Here is a 14,810-nt window from a genome sequence, read left to right on the forward strand (position 1 = left end):
CATAGCTCATAGTGCTGTGCTCACTTTAAGACACACACACACACACACACACACACACACACTATCAGCAAGCTTAGTAGCGCTGAGCCGCATCACCGCTCATTCCGTGAAAAAGTAGTTCCTCTGGAATGCGTCTCGCGCTTTTTGAAACGTCTCTTAAACACTAAACACCATTTTTTTTCCTCGTGGTCCACACTTACTTGTTAGTATTATTAAGAATAGGAGAAATCCTAGGATTATTGAAAAAATATATATATATATTTTTTTATATATACACTCGGTTGTACAACAATAGCAAGTGTTTTCACACAGAAAGAATAGTAATGGAGGAGGAGGCGGCGGAGGAAGCCATTTTTTTCCTCTTTCCCGGCGGAAGGATACGACTCGGAAGCGGCGTAGCGTCGGGGAACCATTTCGGAATCGTAGCGCCACCACAGAGAGAGAGAGAGAGAGAGAGAGAGAGAGAATGAGAATGAGAATATCGGAATGGAGCGGAGAATAATCGCGTTTGCGTTATAACTACAGCGATTTCCTACAACTGGAAAAGGGGAAAGAAAACACCAAATCCCGAGTGATATATCACAGAGCAGGAGAAAGAGAAGAGGAGAAAAACGCAGCCATGCGATGAAGAACAGGGAGCACCGGAGGCGAGAAAACGGGAGGAAAAACATGGGCGCAGTGCTGCGGACTCTCTTTTTGTGTACTTTTTGTTTGCAAATACGCGGTGAGTTTGGACTTGGCTTGTTTTGGTTCTTGTAATGGGAAAGTTCAGGAATGGCTGATGTGGTTTGTGTGAGTGAGAATGAGGCTGTAGGTGAGCTAGCATGCACCATTTTCCCCCCTCTTGGCTGGAGCTGTATGAGGAGAAGAGTTGCAGTATCCCAGTAAAAAGTCTGCGTCTCCTCTGTAAGGCTCGCTCGCGTGTTGTCGCCTGGTGTTGAACAGCCTTTCGCGTAGACTTTGTTTATTTATTTTGGCCTGTTAACTTTTACTCCACGTGTGAATTAGTATTCCTTTAAACTACTCGTGATGTCCTCTGACACTTTATTGTCGGTCTGCTTTCTATGGAAGTGCTAGTTTTCATTAGCCGCGCTGCATTGTTGTGAACTGCTAGCCTGCTCCTACTCAGCTAGCTAGCAGTGTTTTAGCTGGAGTTAAACACTAGTTTTACTCTCACCGCTTCGTCTGTCGGTTAAGTGTTTTTGTTTCCGAGTAACGTGGCTTTGGGCCTCATGTATTTATTTATTTATTTATTTATTTGCTTTCTTGTTTGTTTATTTGAGTGAGTGAGTGAGTGAATGAGAGAGAGAGAGAGATTTGGGCCTGTAGTTTGTGTAAGAGGTTAAAACTATGGCGTGGCTTACCCTAAAGAAAAAGAGAGAGAAAGAAAACTTTCCTGTTCAAGTTAAAAGTTTTTTCCTTATTTGTAAAGTTTCTTTAGTTACATGTTTAAAGTTACTACAAATGTCTGAACCAAAAAAAAGAAAGTAAACAAACAAACAAACAGACAAACAAACCCCTGAACTGACCTGATGGTCAGCATACAGGAGGGGATTGGTTTATATTATTTAAAGATTTGTGTAAATATTTCCAAAGTACATAGTTTCTAATATTTTGTCATTTGTTAAAAATGTGCCCAGAATGATGCTTTAGTCGTATAAAATGGTTATTTGTGTGATATGTTTTCATGCCACATAGGTTTTACTGTTTGCAGTCAAGGCACTAATGATACTAAAGAAGTAAATATATATATATATATATATATATAATATATTTCTAACCACAAATCAGTTTATATTTACTGTATGATAGTTTACAGACCAAGTTTCTTTTTCCTTCTCACTAAAGACAACCCAGACTACCTTTAATTGAACATCACACCTCAAAAGAGACAAATATGTAGAGTGTCTCAAATCTAATATTATCAACAGCCAAGCATTAAGTATCTATAAAAAAAATTAGAATAAAAAAGGGCAGAATGGCCTGTATTTACAGTCTGGCAGAAGGAGTGAAGGGTGCTGGACAGACTTCAGTGAGTTGTCCTGCTGTTCTGCAAATTTCTAAATATTTGGAAAAGGAAATCCCCCGTGTTTAAAAAAAAAAAAAACATCCCGGCAGCCGGAGGCCGAGAGCTGAGGGTTTGCCCTGGAGAGCGCCGCACCGGTGTGCAGTGGTCGATGTGTCAAACTGAGGTTTGAGTCGGTGCCAAAAACCCTGTGGAGGTACGCGCTACAGAGCCGAGGAAGTTCTCGAGGTCAGACTGCTTCAGAGCTGAATAAATACGAGCCGGGGGGAAAAAAAACCCCAGACGTAGGAAATAAATGGGCCGACTTTCACAGGAAGTCAGGTAGTTAAGTTATTGGTGACGAGGCCAAAACTGGTTAGAAGAAGGAATGTGTCTGCTTTAGTCGAGTGCACCTTTTTTTTCATGGGTGTATGCGTGCGTTCGAACTCTGTTGACACCTGAGCGTTGTCGCCACTCATCAGAAAATGCCAAGCGAATCGATGTTATCTACGCGGCGTCGCACGTTGCCTATTCTTAGTTTAGGTCTTCTCATATGCATTTCTCGTTTCAACCCTGCGTGACGTGTTTCAGATGTTCCACATACTCATGTGTTGCTTAGATATGGTAGATAATGCTTAGACGTATTACATATATATTACATATTATTATATAGTGTCATGTACATCATAGTGGCTTTTGTTTGTGTAAATGGAAACGTATAAATATATAGTGTCATTCAGAGCAGAGGGGTTTTTGCCTCCGTTATTGTGATTCATTGCGTATAGGTGCTCTATAAATAGACAACCGTACAGATGACACCATTTGTTCCAAGTTGATAGATAGTGGATGGATGGATGGATGGATGGATGGATGGATAGATAGATAGATAGCGATGATGTGTGAGAATTTACCAGGTAAATTTTTGGAAAATGATGGCATGAATTAAAGTGTTGCACCACACGTGTTATGTATTTGTAAATGTCGATCATGGGGTCACATCAACTTTTGTCCATTTTTCAGCTGAATGGAAGTAAATGTATTTCTGAAGAATAAAATTGCATGTAATAAGCATTAAAATGGCCGTGGGCTGTGTAAATATTTGATATTTTTGTAATATTACCCATTGTGCTTGTTTACTGAGTTTTACTGATATGAAGATGTGACAAAGTTATTACATAATCACTTTTCTAGAAATTTCTCATGTACATGATCAGCATCTCGGGGTGTAGGGCTCCTAACAGACTGCCAGCTTAACTGTATTGTTTAACGGTGTCGTTATAATCATTTTTAAAGATTCATATCCTAGAGTAATTGATCAAATCTGCTTCAACAGTTTGTAATTGCTATTTGAATAAAGATGGTAATTCTTAAAGAAAATGAAGTAACACATTACTAAACAGTCAGGATTTTCTTTGAGCTCTTTTGATGTTTTCTGCCTCGTAAGGAAGAGAAATGAAATGTGTGTAGTTCAGAGCATGATCCCATTGTTGTGTTGTTCTCCTGCAGCCGTGCCTCTCCTCCTGTACGCCAACAGACGCGACTTGCGGCTGGTGGACGCGGCCCTGGGACGCAGCGCCAACGCCACAGTGGTGGTGAGCGGCCTGGAGGACGCGGCGGCTGTGGACTTCGTTTACAGCCACGGTCTGATCTACTGGAGCGATGTGAGCGATGAGGCCATCAAACGGACCGCCTTCAATGACTCGAGCTCTGGAACCCAGAGCACGGTGGTGTCGGGTCTGGCCTCACCTGACGGTTTGGCATGCGACTGGCTAGGGAGTAAACTTTACTGGACAGACTCAGAAACGAACCGAGTCGAGGTAGCTGAACTTGACGGTACGCTCAGGAAAGTTCTTTTCTGGCAGGATCTGGACCAGCCGAGAGCGATCGCTCTGGATCCGAGCAGAGGGTGAGTGAATAAATGATTACTGTTTATTTATTCTGTATTCATGCTGCAGCTCTGTTTGTTGGTTACAAATGAAATATTCTAATGCTGTAAGAATTGTGAGCAGTAAAGTTCTAGTCCTAGATAGAGTTTACTCTGGATTAGACCAGCAGGCCGCTGTGATTACGGAGTGTGCCGAGTGCTCAGGAAGAGCTGAACTTTCTGCATGTTTTGTCTTGTCAGCCGCTAGTTTACTCTCAACAGCCCGACAGAGCAGAATGTAGACCATTCAGCATGGCTGTACGCTCTCTCAGAAAGGAAATCAGTCCTTGCTGTTTAGCTTGGAATTGTGTTTGCTTGTCTAGCTTTTCCAAAGTGCCTGAAAACCACGTTTTTGTGTAGAGCACGAGTTTCTCTCAACTGGTATTTCCAGGAAGCTACAGGTATTTGCTTGTCTCGTGTTCACCCATACCCTAGTGTCTCCTTAGAAACGAGTCCTACTTAATCTAAGACTCGTGTAAAGTCTTAGTGAACCCAGGTCTCAAATTTGGTGAGACCTATCACAATAAACGATTGATTTATTTATCCAGAACACTGGAAAAAGCACTTTTCCACTGTTTTCAGTTTAAAGAGAGAGTGTGTAGGTAAGATTACACGGTGGAGTGTTTTGGAATGGAACTTATACAAGTGTGTATTTGAGTTTTTGTAACCCTCCTTACACGAAATACATGCCACTCAGCTGGTCTGGTCATATGTTATAATTTCACTGCAGATAAATGTCTCTGGAAAGATCCAGAACCTGATTTGTGCTGGTCAACATCCCTGAAAGATCATTAGGTTTTCTTCAAGAGATTTTTACATGTGCAACCTCATATTAATACCCCATGGATACGGGGCATGGGTAAAGGCAGTAACGGCGTTCCCGTGGAAGGAGAAAGACAAAATACGTTGTTCAAGATTTACAGTCAGTAATTTTGGTGTAGATAAAAGAAAAGAAGAATGATGATTAGTTTGTCATTCGTGTGAGTGAATAAGTTGAGTGTATTTTCCTGAAGGCTTTCTGTAATTCTGCATTGTACGACACAGGAGGAAGTCTGATTGAGGTGGGAAAAGAGCGAGTTTGTTTAATAAATGAACACGTAGAGGACACAGGTTACAGATTTTAGTTAAAAAAAATAATAAATAATGAAGGTGAAATCAGACTTCAGTGTAACCCTGAAACATGGATGAACAGCACAGCTTTCCTTTATGCTGCTGTTTTGGAGCTTATTTATTTCCTTTCACCGGAGAAAAACAGCCGTACACTCGGGATGATGTTGTCTTTTCCTCCTTAACACTTCGCTGTTGTCTGTTTTGGGTGAAAACCTCAGAGGTGCTATAATTCTTAGGAATACATTTTGAGTGATATGTTTTGACGACGAGTTTCAAGGAAATTCTGTTCGTTATGTAAATATTTTTATTTTTATAACATCCTGATTCTAGATAAATGGGAAGCGATTTTTCGGGGGCTTTATTAAGTTTTCCAGAAAGTAGAAGTTCATAGATATGCTGTTTTAGCTCACGATTAGTTGTTTTTAAGCATCTCCTGAAAGCAGCTGCTGTTTCCGAACTGTGATTTTTTTTTTTTTTTTTTTTTTTTTTTACCTGAGCCGTGAGCACTACTGCAAACCTCGGGAACCGGATGAGTGCGGATGTAATCCGAGTGTTTCCCTTCCACTCCACCCCCCACGGCAGAACAAAAGCCTGATGGGTAACATGACACTCCTGTCTAGTGGTCCTCTCAGACCTCCCCCACCACACACACACACATACACACCAAAATGCTGCTCCATTGCTTTCGAATGCCAGTTTATACTTGATGCGTGACTTTAAAGAGGCAGTGGCATTGTTCACACACTCACCTGCATATCTCATGTGAGTCCGGAAGATGTAAAGGCGGCTGAATTTGGTGATTTGGAGCACTGTCTTTCTTTAAAGATTTCTGCTGTTGTCATGAATAAACCATTTTCGTGTTTATTCTCAAAAATCCAGAAAACGAATCCACACACCAAAGTTCAAAGGCTATATTAATTAAAACTCATTAAGGGAACCTCATTAGTGTTAGTGCTCTGTTTAGGATGGTAGAGACATGTGTGATTTGAGACACAACATTTCCGAATTTCTGAAGCGATGCTCCGAACAAGTTTGGTTCATACGCACAGCAGCCATCTTGTGTATGCAAACACATAGTTAGAAGCAAGTATCATTCATCCTGGAGAGGTAGCTATGGGCTGGACATGTCAACACATCATTAAAGACTAGCTGACCTGTGTTTGAACTCGTAATGTACGCTGTGTGTGTAGGACGAAACTCCAGCCATGTGCCGTTACAGTAAAGTGTCTCTTACTCCAGTAGATCAAAATCGTTATATTCATATATGTATATTAATTTGTGGATTAGATTTCTTGAAGAAATACTGGATCATGCCATCATGTGCTTCCTGTGTCTGTACACATGGCACCTTTATGGTAAACAAAGCACACAGTGGAGACTCGAATCATTTTTCTTGCAAAAATCAGATATAGAAATAGAGATTATATGATATATAACTTTTTAAAAATGAGCTAATGAAGGATGGGTCTTTATATAAAGTGCATCACCGCTACTAATATCTTCATAATATTTAAAAATCGCAGTAAAGGGAAATATGATCAACAAGAGTGTGTGTTTAAATGCTGAATACATAAGCCGAGCTGGTTTTACATTTTTAGAGTTTTGTGTTTTCTTGTGCTTGTGTCAGCATTCTGTATATACAGCTAAGGACTGGGGGGGGGATGTCATAACAAGGGTAAACTATTTTGGTTTTGATGTGTGTTATATCCTTGACCCTCGCCTCAGTGATGTCTTTCCAGCGGTTACTTGTCTGCCTTTTCCAAACGCATTTGTTTATTTCAGCGCTGTTTTTTTGGCTGTGGTTCACATGCACGATATGTATTATCTAGAAATTGACAGACTCTTTACAGTGCCTTCGTCGGTGGTTAAACAAATTCCTCGTGTTTCGTTGACGCGGCGATCTTGCTGTTTATTGTCTATTGTGTAACTGAGTTTCCTAACCAGTGTTCCTAAAGTGCTTAGGATGCCACGTCTGAGTGGTGGATTTATTTATTTATGTATGTATGTATGCATGTGTAATAGCCTCCTGGTGGTCCAGCGGCAGGATCTCGCATTCTCATTGCTGCAGTCCGGGTTTGATTCCCAGGCAGGGCGCTAACCCAGCCAACGAAGAGTTAACTCTCAGTGCCGGTCCCAAGCCTGGATTAAATGGGAGGGTTGCGTTAGGAAGGGAAGCTGGTATAAAACCTGTGCCAAACTGAAACCTGTGGACCAAACGATCCGCTGAGGCGACCCCGAACAGGGAGCAGCCGAAATGACGACAAAATGTATTTATTTGTAATTGACTGTGTTTAAAAGTGCATTAGTTCAGCTTAGTCTTCCAAGATTAGGTTTCTGATGATTGATTCCCGCCCATGTTCTCGAAGCTCCGCCCCCTATTATCTTGTGTAACGAGGCTGACATGAAGCACATCCAAACACAGACGATCAATCCGCATCAGAAATCAGTTTTCCCAGACAGGGTTTCCTCATCAGATTTATACTTTAGAGTCATTATTTGTAGAGAAATATATATATTATATCCTGATATACGCGCTCTGTTTTAATCGCTCACTAGTTTCTAAGAGGTTCCCGTCGCCCACCCCGAGATGGACGCATGAATAGGCTGCATGTGTGCAGGAAATTAAACCTCTCAAACAAATGGAAGATGAGAGCTGGACCACATCCATTGATAAAATCATACAGTTACATCATTGGATGTCCGTGTGTGTGTGTGTGTTTCCCCATGATCATGTCCACCTTTTCAATTTTCTCTCATTTGCCCATCTCCAAAGCGAGAGATGCATTTGCATGTAAATTTGCGAGCATGCAGATGAAAGGCTCTCTCCACCATTAATCTATTCATTAGTTTGATTTAATTCGAAGCCGTGGTGTTTGTGCACGCGTGAAAGGGAACACGTCAAACAAAAGCACACGCCATTGCGCTGGCCCTTCTCTTCGGGGGTTTGTCACAGTTTGAAAATGACCATGTGATTCTCGAGGATGGGAGCGCAGCCTTTAGTAGCGGTCGTCTTATTGAGATTAATCGGAGGTCTGTGTGGTTGAGCAGCGACTAGAGCGGCTTGTTCATCTGAACAGTCCGAGTATATTCTCATAGATATTTCAGAAAGAACTGTTTTTCCTTTGTTTTTGAATGAACATAAATGTACACTACATAAATATTTCTACCTCGTGACAACAGTTTGTGTGAGGAGGTGAAATATGTTGTTTTTTCGGGAAAATTTCACAGAGCAAATTAGTAAAATAAATAAAAAGGATTTTATTTATTAAGCATATTTAAACATATCTGATGCAAAGTGCAACACTTTAATAATATCATATAACATTATATGAATAAACATCATCATAAGCTTTATAAATAGCGGAATACAGAGCGGCCCTCATGGGAAAGAGGGGAATGTTTTAGAGTTTAGAAAAGTCTCGGTCAACCTTTTGTCTACGTACGATGACGCGGGACAGATAGAAGAAGTTGTTTACAAGATCTTAGTGTTTTGTTGGGAAAGTAAGGAGGCAGGGTTTTTTTTTAACCTGAAAGAGGAATTTGAGAGCCTTATTTAAAAAAAATAAATCCATTTAAGAGAGAAGTGTCTCAGAATATATTCGTCTTAGCTTTGACTTTAGGCCATGCATGTTAGAGGAGAGGAAAAATAAAACCTTCCCTCGATGGTGAAGGACGAGGATAGAAATTAGGAGAGAATCTAGAGCTTAATTAATAGAAGAAAAAAAAAACGTTTATTTGTAAACCTTATGAAACAAACTCTTCATTTTATCTACTGATATGTGAAAAGATGATGAGTCACTAATTCTCCTCATTCACTAATGCTAAAACTGCTAGCGGCCTTCTGTCGCTCATCTCTAGTGGATTCCTTGTAGATGATATTCCCTGATTAGCTAATGGTCAAGGTTAGTGTTAGCTGTTTATTTGGACTGCAGTGAGTTGGTTTTGTTCATTTTGTCTCTGGGACACAGCAATAAACACATTAACAAAGGGTCAGCTGCAGTCTCTAACAGTCCAGTGTTTGTATTAGATCCCGATATGCCGGTGCAAAACTGTGAAGAAGCATCTCGCTAGGAAAGAAAGAAGAAAACATCATCTTGACTCGGAAACTCAGGCAGTCCCGTCAACCTGAAGTGACGTCAAATCAACATCTGTAGTGAACACTTTTTCACAAACCGTGTTGATTTTTTTTTTTTAGCTTTGTAGTTAGCATTTTAACACACTGCGGTCGAAAATGAAGCTCTGGCTTCCTGTTTCCGAGGAAAGTCGAATGCAGAGATGTTACCCGCTCTGTATCGCTTTTCTGACAGCTCATTGGTCAGAAAGCCACTAATTTGAGATGTCTATTCAGATCACTTCTCTTATTTTTTCCCCTAGTTATTTCAGACGATTAAATGGTCTGTTAGGTCTCTGTGTTGCAGTTTGGCTCCAGTCTTGATAGTACTGGATCTGCGCCTGTACAAACTGGATTATGCTTTTTTTGAGAGGTAAAGCCTTGTATCCAGAAACCTTTCACAAGAACCACATGTTCCATCCCGAGCTGAGAGTTTCATCGCGTGAACTGAACCCATTTCGTTTGCAGATCATGGTACTGCAATCATATAAGACATGCATCACAACACTTCCTCACAAGCTGCTAAGGAAATGGTGCTTTTTGCATCTTCAAGAATGCCAACGAAAATAAATGACTGAACAATAAAACGAAGGATTCTGTGAGCAATTTACGTACAGTTTTAAAGGTCCAGAACGAATGTGATCATATGGTGATTAGAATAGTTATTAAAAACTGATGTTATGATATTTTTGCGGTAGTCGTGATGTGGAGTAGCGTCTACCTCACACTGCTCGCTTTACTGAGTTTATCTAAAACATTTTGCCAGATAACAGATGTATGTGCTGCCTCTTAAATAAATCTACTAATGCACATTCTGACCATTTTCACAAAACCATTTCATTCCCTTATGAACTCTTGTTGGAACTTTGGTGTGGATGCTGTCTTTAATTTACTGTCATTATGAATGAGTCCTGGAAACCATACTGCTTTTGTTTCCACATTCGTAAATGTAGACGTGTGCAAAAGGCTAATTTACGCTGCAATTCAGCTTAACTCAGATATATAATTTATTTGATCGCCATGGGTTCAACATACAAAGTAATGGACTTCCCCACATTATTATTAATGAGTTATCCAGCACATTATGATGAGTGGTGCATATTTTCCGTCTCGAATCAGATTTAGCCCTCTAATAAATGTCATGTTATTGATCGAATACTTGCATATACAGTATAACTCATTTAGAATTCCGTTACGTTTGATATAAGCATTCACTCTGATTTGATGTCACTTGCTGAACTCAGGGGTGGAGGAGACCTTCCCCGATTTCCCGAGTAGGATTTCCACGTTTAGGGGCAGTTTTTCCTTGTCGTATGTTAGGAATTACCACTTATGAACTTCAGCTGATTGAGGCATCCTGCTGCGTTCTTGACAAAGTTACAACCTGTAATTCCCTGCTGCAGTAAAGTTTTCTCTCGGCTTGTCGTTCAGACCCAGGGTAGACTTCTCAACTAGCGGTTTCATCCCCGTATACAGCCTGATATCAGATCAACATGGCCGCTCGGGTGAAGTAGCTATTCGTGAGATTTACATAATCTAACATTAACAAACAGAAGATATCTTCTTTCGTGTAAACGTGCATGGTTTTTCCTCCTGAGGTTGAAACCGGTGCTATTACTCGCAAATTAACTCTTGCAAGCCACCACCAACACAGCCTTAATGTTTCTGCCCCTCCCCCTTTATCTCTCTTCTCTCTTCCTTTATCTCACCCCCATTCCCCCACTCTCTCTCTCTCTCTCCCTTCCCCTTTATCTCTCCGCTCTCTTCCTTTATCTCTCCCCCTCCCCCTTTATCTCTATCCCATCGACCCCGTGTGGAGTTCCAGCTGTAAATAAGGCGTGTTGTTTTCTCTGGATGAGATTAACAAGCAGAATTAGGAGCAACTACACTTGGGAGGTCGTCATTATCTCGTATGATTTTTGGGGAAACACCGGTTAAAGATTTACTCAACAGCATTTGAAAACAAAACAAATCAAAACGATGAACAAGAAACAGTAAAATAAATCAAAACCGCCTTAGGAAGATTTATAGCCTGAGCTGTGAACCTCCCAGCACCTGGCCTTGTAAGCCTTATAAGATGGTATATATTTGTGAGGCTTGATTTTTTGCCATTGTCTCAGTAGTGTGGGGTTGATGAACTGATGCCAAGGTTCCATAATCACGTCCAATGCTAGTAATTTCCTACTTACCACTTTTGAAAAACCAAAAGAAAATTCCCTTTCAAGCAGAAATTCCTTCTCAGGATGTTAAATCAACATGGCTGCTCGTGTGTTTTTAAGATATTTTGTGAAAGCTTAAACAATTCTCATATGCAGTAGACTGCAAAAATTAGATGTGGTACAGCAGTTCTCACACACACACACACACACACACACACAGCATCGTCTGGCTCATTGTAGTAAAAGTACCCTTAAATGAGATCTGCTTTATTTGTTTGTTTATTTGTGACTTGACAAATCCTAATTCCTCCTCATTTTCTTTTCCAGAATACCAGTTTTACTGGTTGCGTGTTCTCCACAAAGCGCTATTGTTCTGCCAGCTGTTGTTCATTGCAGATTGGTGCTTCTCTATCGCTCAAGCTCTTTCCCCTATTGTGATATAATCCACTTTGCTGTTTGTCACAACTGAGATCGCAGGAAGCGAAAAACATCTTCCTTATAGTCGTGTGAGCGTCTCTAGAGTCTTTGTGTTTAATCTGTGACGGTGTATCCTCCTGTTTGCTCAGTGTCTCAGATGTGTCTGCTTCTTTTGTCTCGCTAGCATACAGTAATAATGCTGAGTTCAAGACAAGGTTCTCCACCTTCAGGCAGGGAGAACTAGTGAAAATGAGCTAGTCTCCTTAACTAGCCGTTCCTTCCCCCCTCAGAGTGTGACATCAAATCAACATGGCCGCTCACGCCGTGAACAGTGTGAAGCTTAAGCATTGTGCCATGTGAAGGTTTTTGTTTTCTCCAATCCGCTTATTTGGGAATGCCAGTCTATCGGTTGGGAGGTTGTTAACCTGTTCATTAGCACATCTGTGTGATCCAATACTCGATTATTTCTTTTACTCCACAATACGGATTACGTTTAGTAAAGGAGCTACCACTCCGACTGCTACTAGTATGAATGAATGAGTTGAGTAAAACCGATCCGGATAACTAACTCGAGTAAAAGTGAAAGCACTTGTACAGCTAGGCCATGACTTGTGATGCAGGATTTGTGTTTCAGAGCAGTGATGTTCACTGTAAATGAAAAAAGAAACTTATTACAGCACATGCCTGTTGTCTGGGAAAGAATGTTATGTATGGCGGTATGTACCGTCTACCTAGATGACGGCATCATTTAGCATGATCATAGTTTCCTGTAAAAAAAATTAAAAAAATAAAATATATATATATTATATTATATTGATCAGCCTATAATCTTCAAATGCTGCGGGTAAAAGGAAATAGAAATAAAAAGCAAAAAGATAATCAATTTTAATGAACCTAGATGATTTTTATTTGCCTCATTGTAGATTTGAAGCCTGCTTCCAGTCTTTATAAGCGTACATCATGATGTACATGTTTTTGACCACACCCCCTTCTTCAAGCTGTAACCGAGACGAATGTTTACAATGGATATAAAATTTCCACTCCTACTTAAACAGCAGTTTGTTTTGATGGGAGAAAAATGAAACAAAGATGAATCATATCAGAACATTTCCAACGTCGGTGTTTAAATTGTGACCTAAAACCAAAGTGACTAAAAATATTTGGCTATGTGGCTAAGTTGAGAATCCACCAGTCATCTGGCCCATGAGAAATAGTAGCTAGTACATACCTGTGTTCAACTGAAGTGACTCAGCTGTTCTACTGAAAGATCCACAGGCCACTAAGAGCTCGCTAAGCATCAGCAGGATCTCGTTGTTCCAGGGTATCTCTCAGGCAAGGGCTAAAAACAATTTCTAAGGCATTGGATATAATCACTGGACACTGTGAAGACATTCGTGAACAAGTTGAACAAAAATAAGCCACAACAGTGACATTACCAAGAACAGGCCATACCTCCAGAATTGATGAGATGACAGAGAAAACTGGTCAGGGAGGCTGTCAAGATGACTACAGCGTACATATTACAGGAGGTGCAGCCCTTTCTGGGGAGTACTGGTTGCTCCCTGTGTGCGATACTTATCTCCTGTATTCTTCATCTGTCTGGGCTTTGGGCCAGGGTGGCAAGAATGAAGTCATTTCTGATGAAAAAACATCCAAGTTCAGCTAAACTCTCCCACAATCATGTGGAAAATGTGTTATATTTTGAAGAGACCAAGATTGAAGATTTTGGCCATCATAGTATATCTGGCGCACACACACACATCAGGAGAAGAACAGCGTGTCCACAGTGAAGCATGATGGTGGCAGGATCTTGCTTTGGCACTGGAACTGGGGCTTTAGTGAACGTGGAGGGAATCATGAATAGCTCCAAGTACCAGTCAGTTTTGGCCCAGAACCTGCTGGTATCCGCTAGAAAGCTGAAAACCTTCACCTTTCAGCATGACAATAATCCAAAGCACACATACAACTCAACAAAAGAATGGCTTCAGTGCAAAAAAAGAAAAGAAAAAGAAGAAAAGGATGATATGACCTAGCCTGAGCCCGGATCTGAATTCTATAGAAAATCTGTAGAGGGACCTGCACTGGAGATCCCCCCCCTCAATCTGACAGATCTGGAACATTTTCGCAAAGAAGAGTTGGAAAATATTCCCTAGTCAAGATGTGCCAAGCTGATGGACTCTTACCCAAACAGACTTACTGAGGGCTGGAATAATATCAAAGGCTGCTTCAACCAAGTGTTAGTACAGGCGTATGCACACTTACACAATGAGGTTATGGTAAGTTTTTTTTTATTTTTTTTATTTTTTTATCCATTTTCTCTGAAATCTGTCAGTTTAGTATTCGGTTGTATTGTTCAGGTTATAATTTTGTAGGTGGAAATTTTCTAATGTGTTATTTGATTCATTTTTTACACTGATCAGGCATAACATTATGACCATCTGCCTAATATCGTGTCGGTCTCCCTTTTGCTGCTAAAACTGCCCTGACCCGTCCTGCACTGTGTATTCTGACAGCTTTCTATCAGAACCAGCATTAACTTCTTCAGCAATTTGAGCAACAGTAGCTCGTCTGTTGGATCGGATCACACGGGCCAGCCTTCTCTCTCCATGTCCATCAATGAGCCTTGACCACCCATGACCCTGTCGCTGGTTCACCGCTGTTCCTTCCTTGGACCACTTTTAATAGATACTGACCACTGCAGACCGGGAACACCCCACAAGAGCTGCAGTTTTGGAGACGCTCTGATCCAGTGGTCTAGCCATCACAATTTGGCCCTTCATCAAACTCGCTCAAATCCTTACGCTTGTCCATTTTTCCTGCTTCTAACACATCAACTTTGAGGACAAAATGTTCACTTGCTGCCTAATATATCCCACCCACTAACAGGGGCCATGATGAGATCATCAGTGTTATTCACTTCAGCTCTTAGTGCTCATAATGTTATGGCTGTTCGGTTTACATCACAGAAACCTGCAGGCGTGTAAGTTTGATCAGTTGTATCTATTGATGCTGTGAGCTTGTTTCTCTGATGTAGAAAATGGAAAGATATACAAGGTTCATGCTCTACATTAATGACGTGACTTT

The 14,810-nt window shown here is 40.8% G+C and overlaps 1 protein-coding gene across 1 annotated transcript in view; it reads left to right on the forward strand.

Moving 5' to 3' along the window:
- Positions 1-403: 403 nt before the first annotated feature.
- The window catches only part of lrp6 (low density lipoprotein receptor-related protein 6), a 47,378-nt gene continuing 32,971 nt past the window's right edge, over positions 404-14,810 (forward strand). Inside the window, exons 1-2 of the mRNA XM_058417391.1 lie at positions 404-724; positions 3,512-3,911. Of these exons, the coding sequence (XP_058273374.1) occupies positions 625-724; positions 3,512-3,911 (500 nt within the window). The 5' untranslated portion in view covers positions 404-624. The remainder of the gene's footprint in view (positions 725-3,511; positions 3,912-14,810) is intronic.

This window comes from Hemibagrus wyckioides, linkage group LG19, assembly GCF_019097595.1.
Source record: "Hemibagrus wyckioides isolate EC202008001 linkage group LG19, SWU_Hwy_1.0, whole genome shotgun sequence".
NCBI classification, from domain to species: domain Eukaryota; kingdom Metazoa; phylum Chordata; class Actinopteri; order Siluriformes; family Bagridae; genus Hemibagrus; species Hemibagrus wyckioides.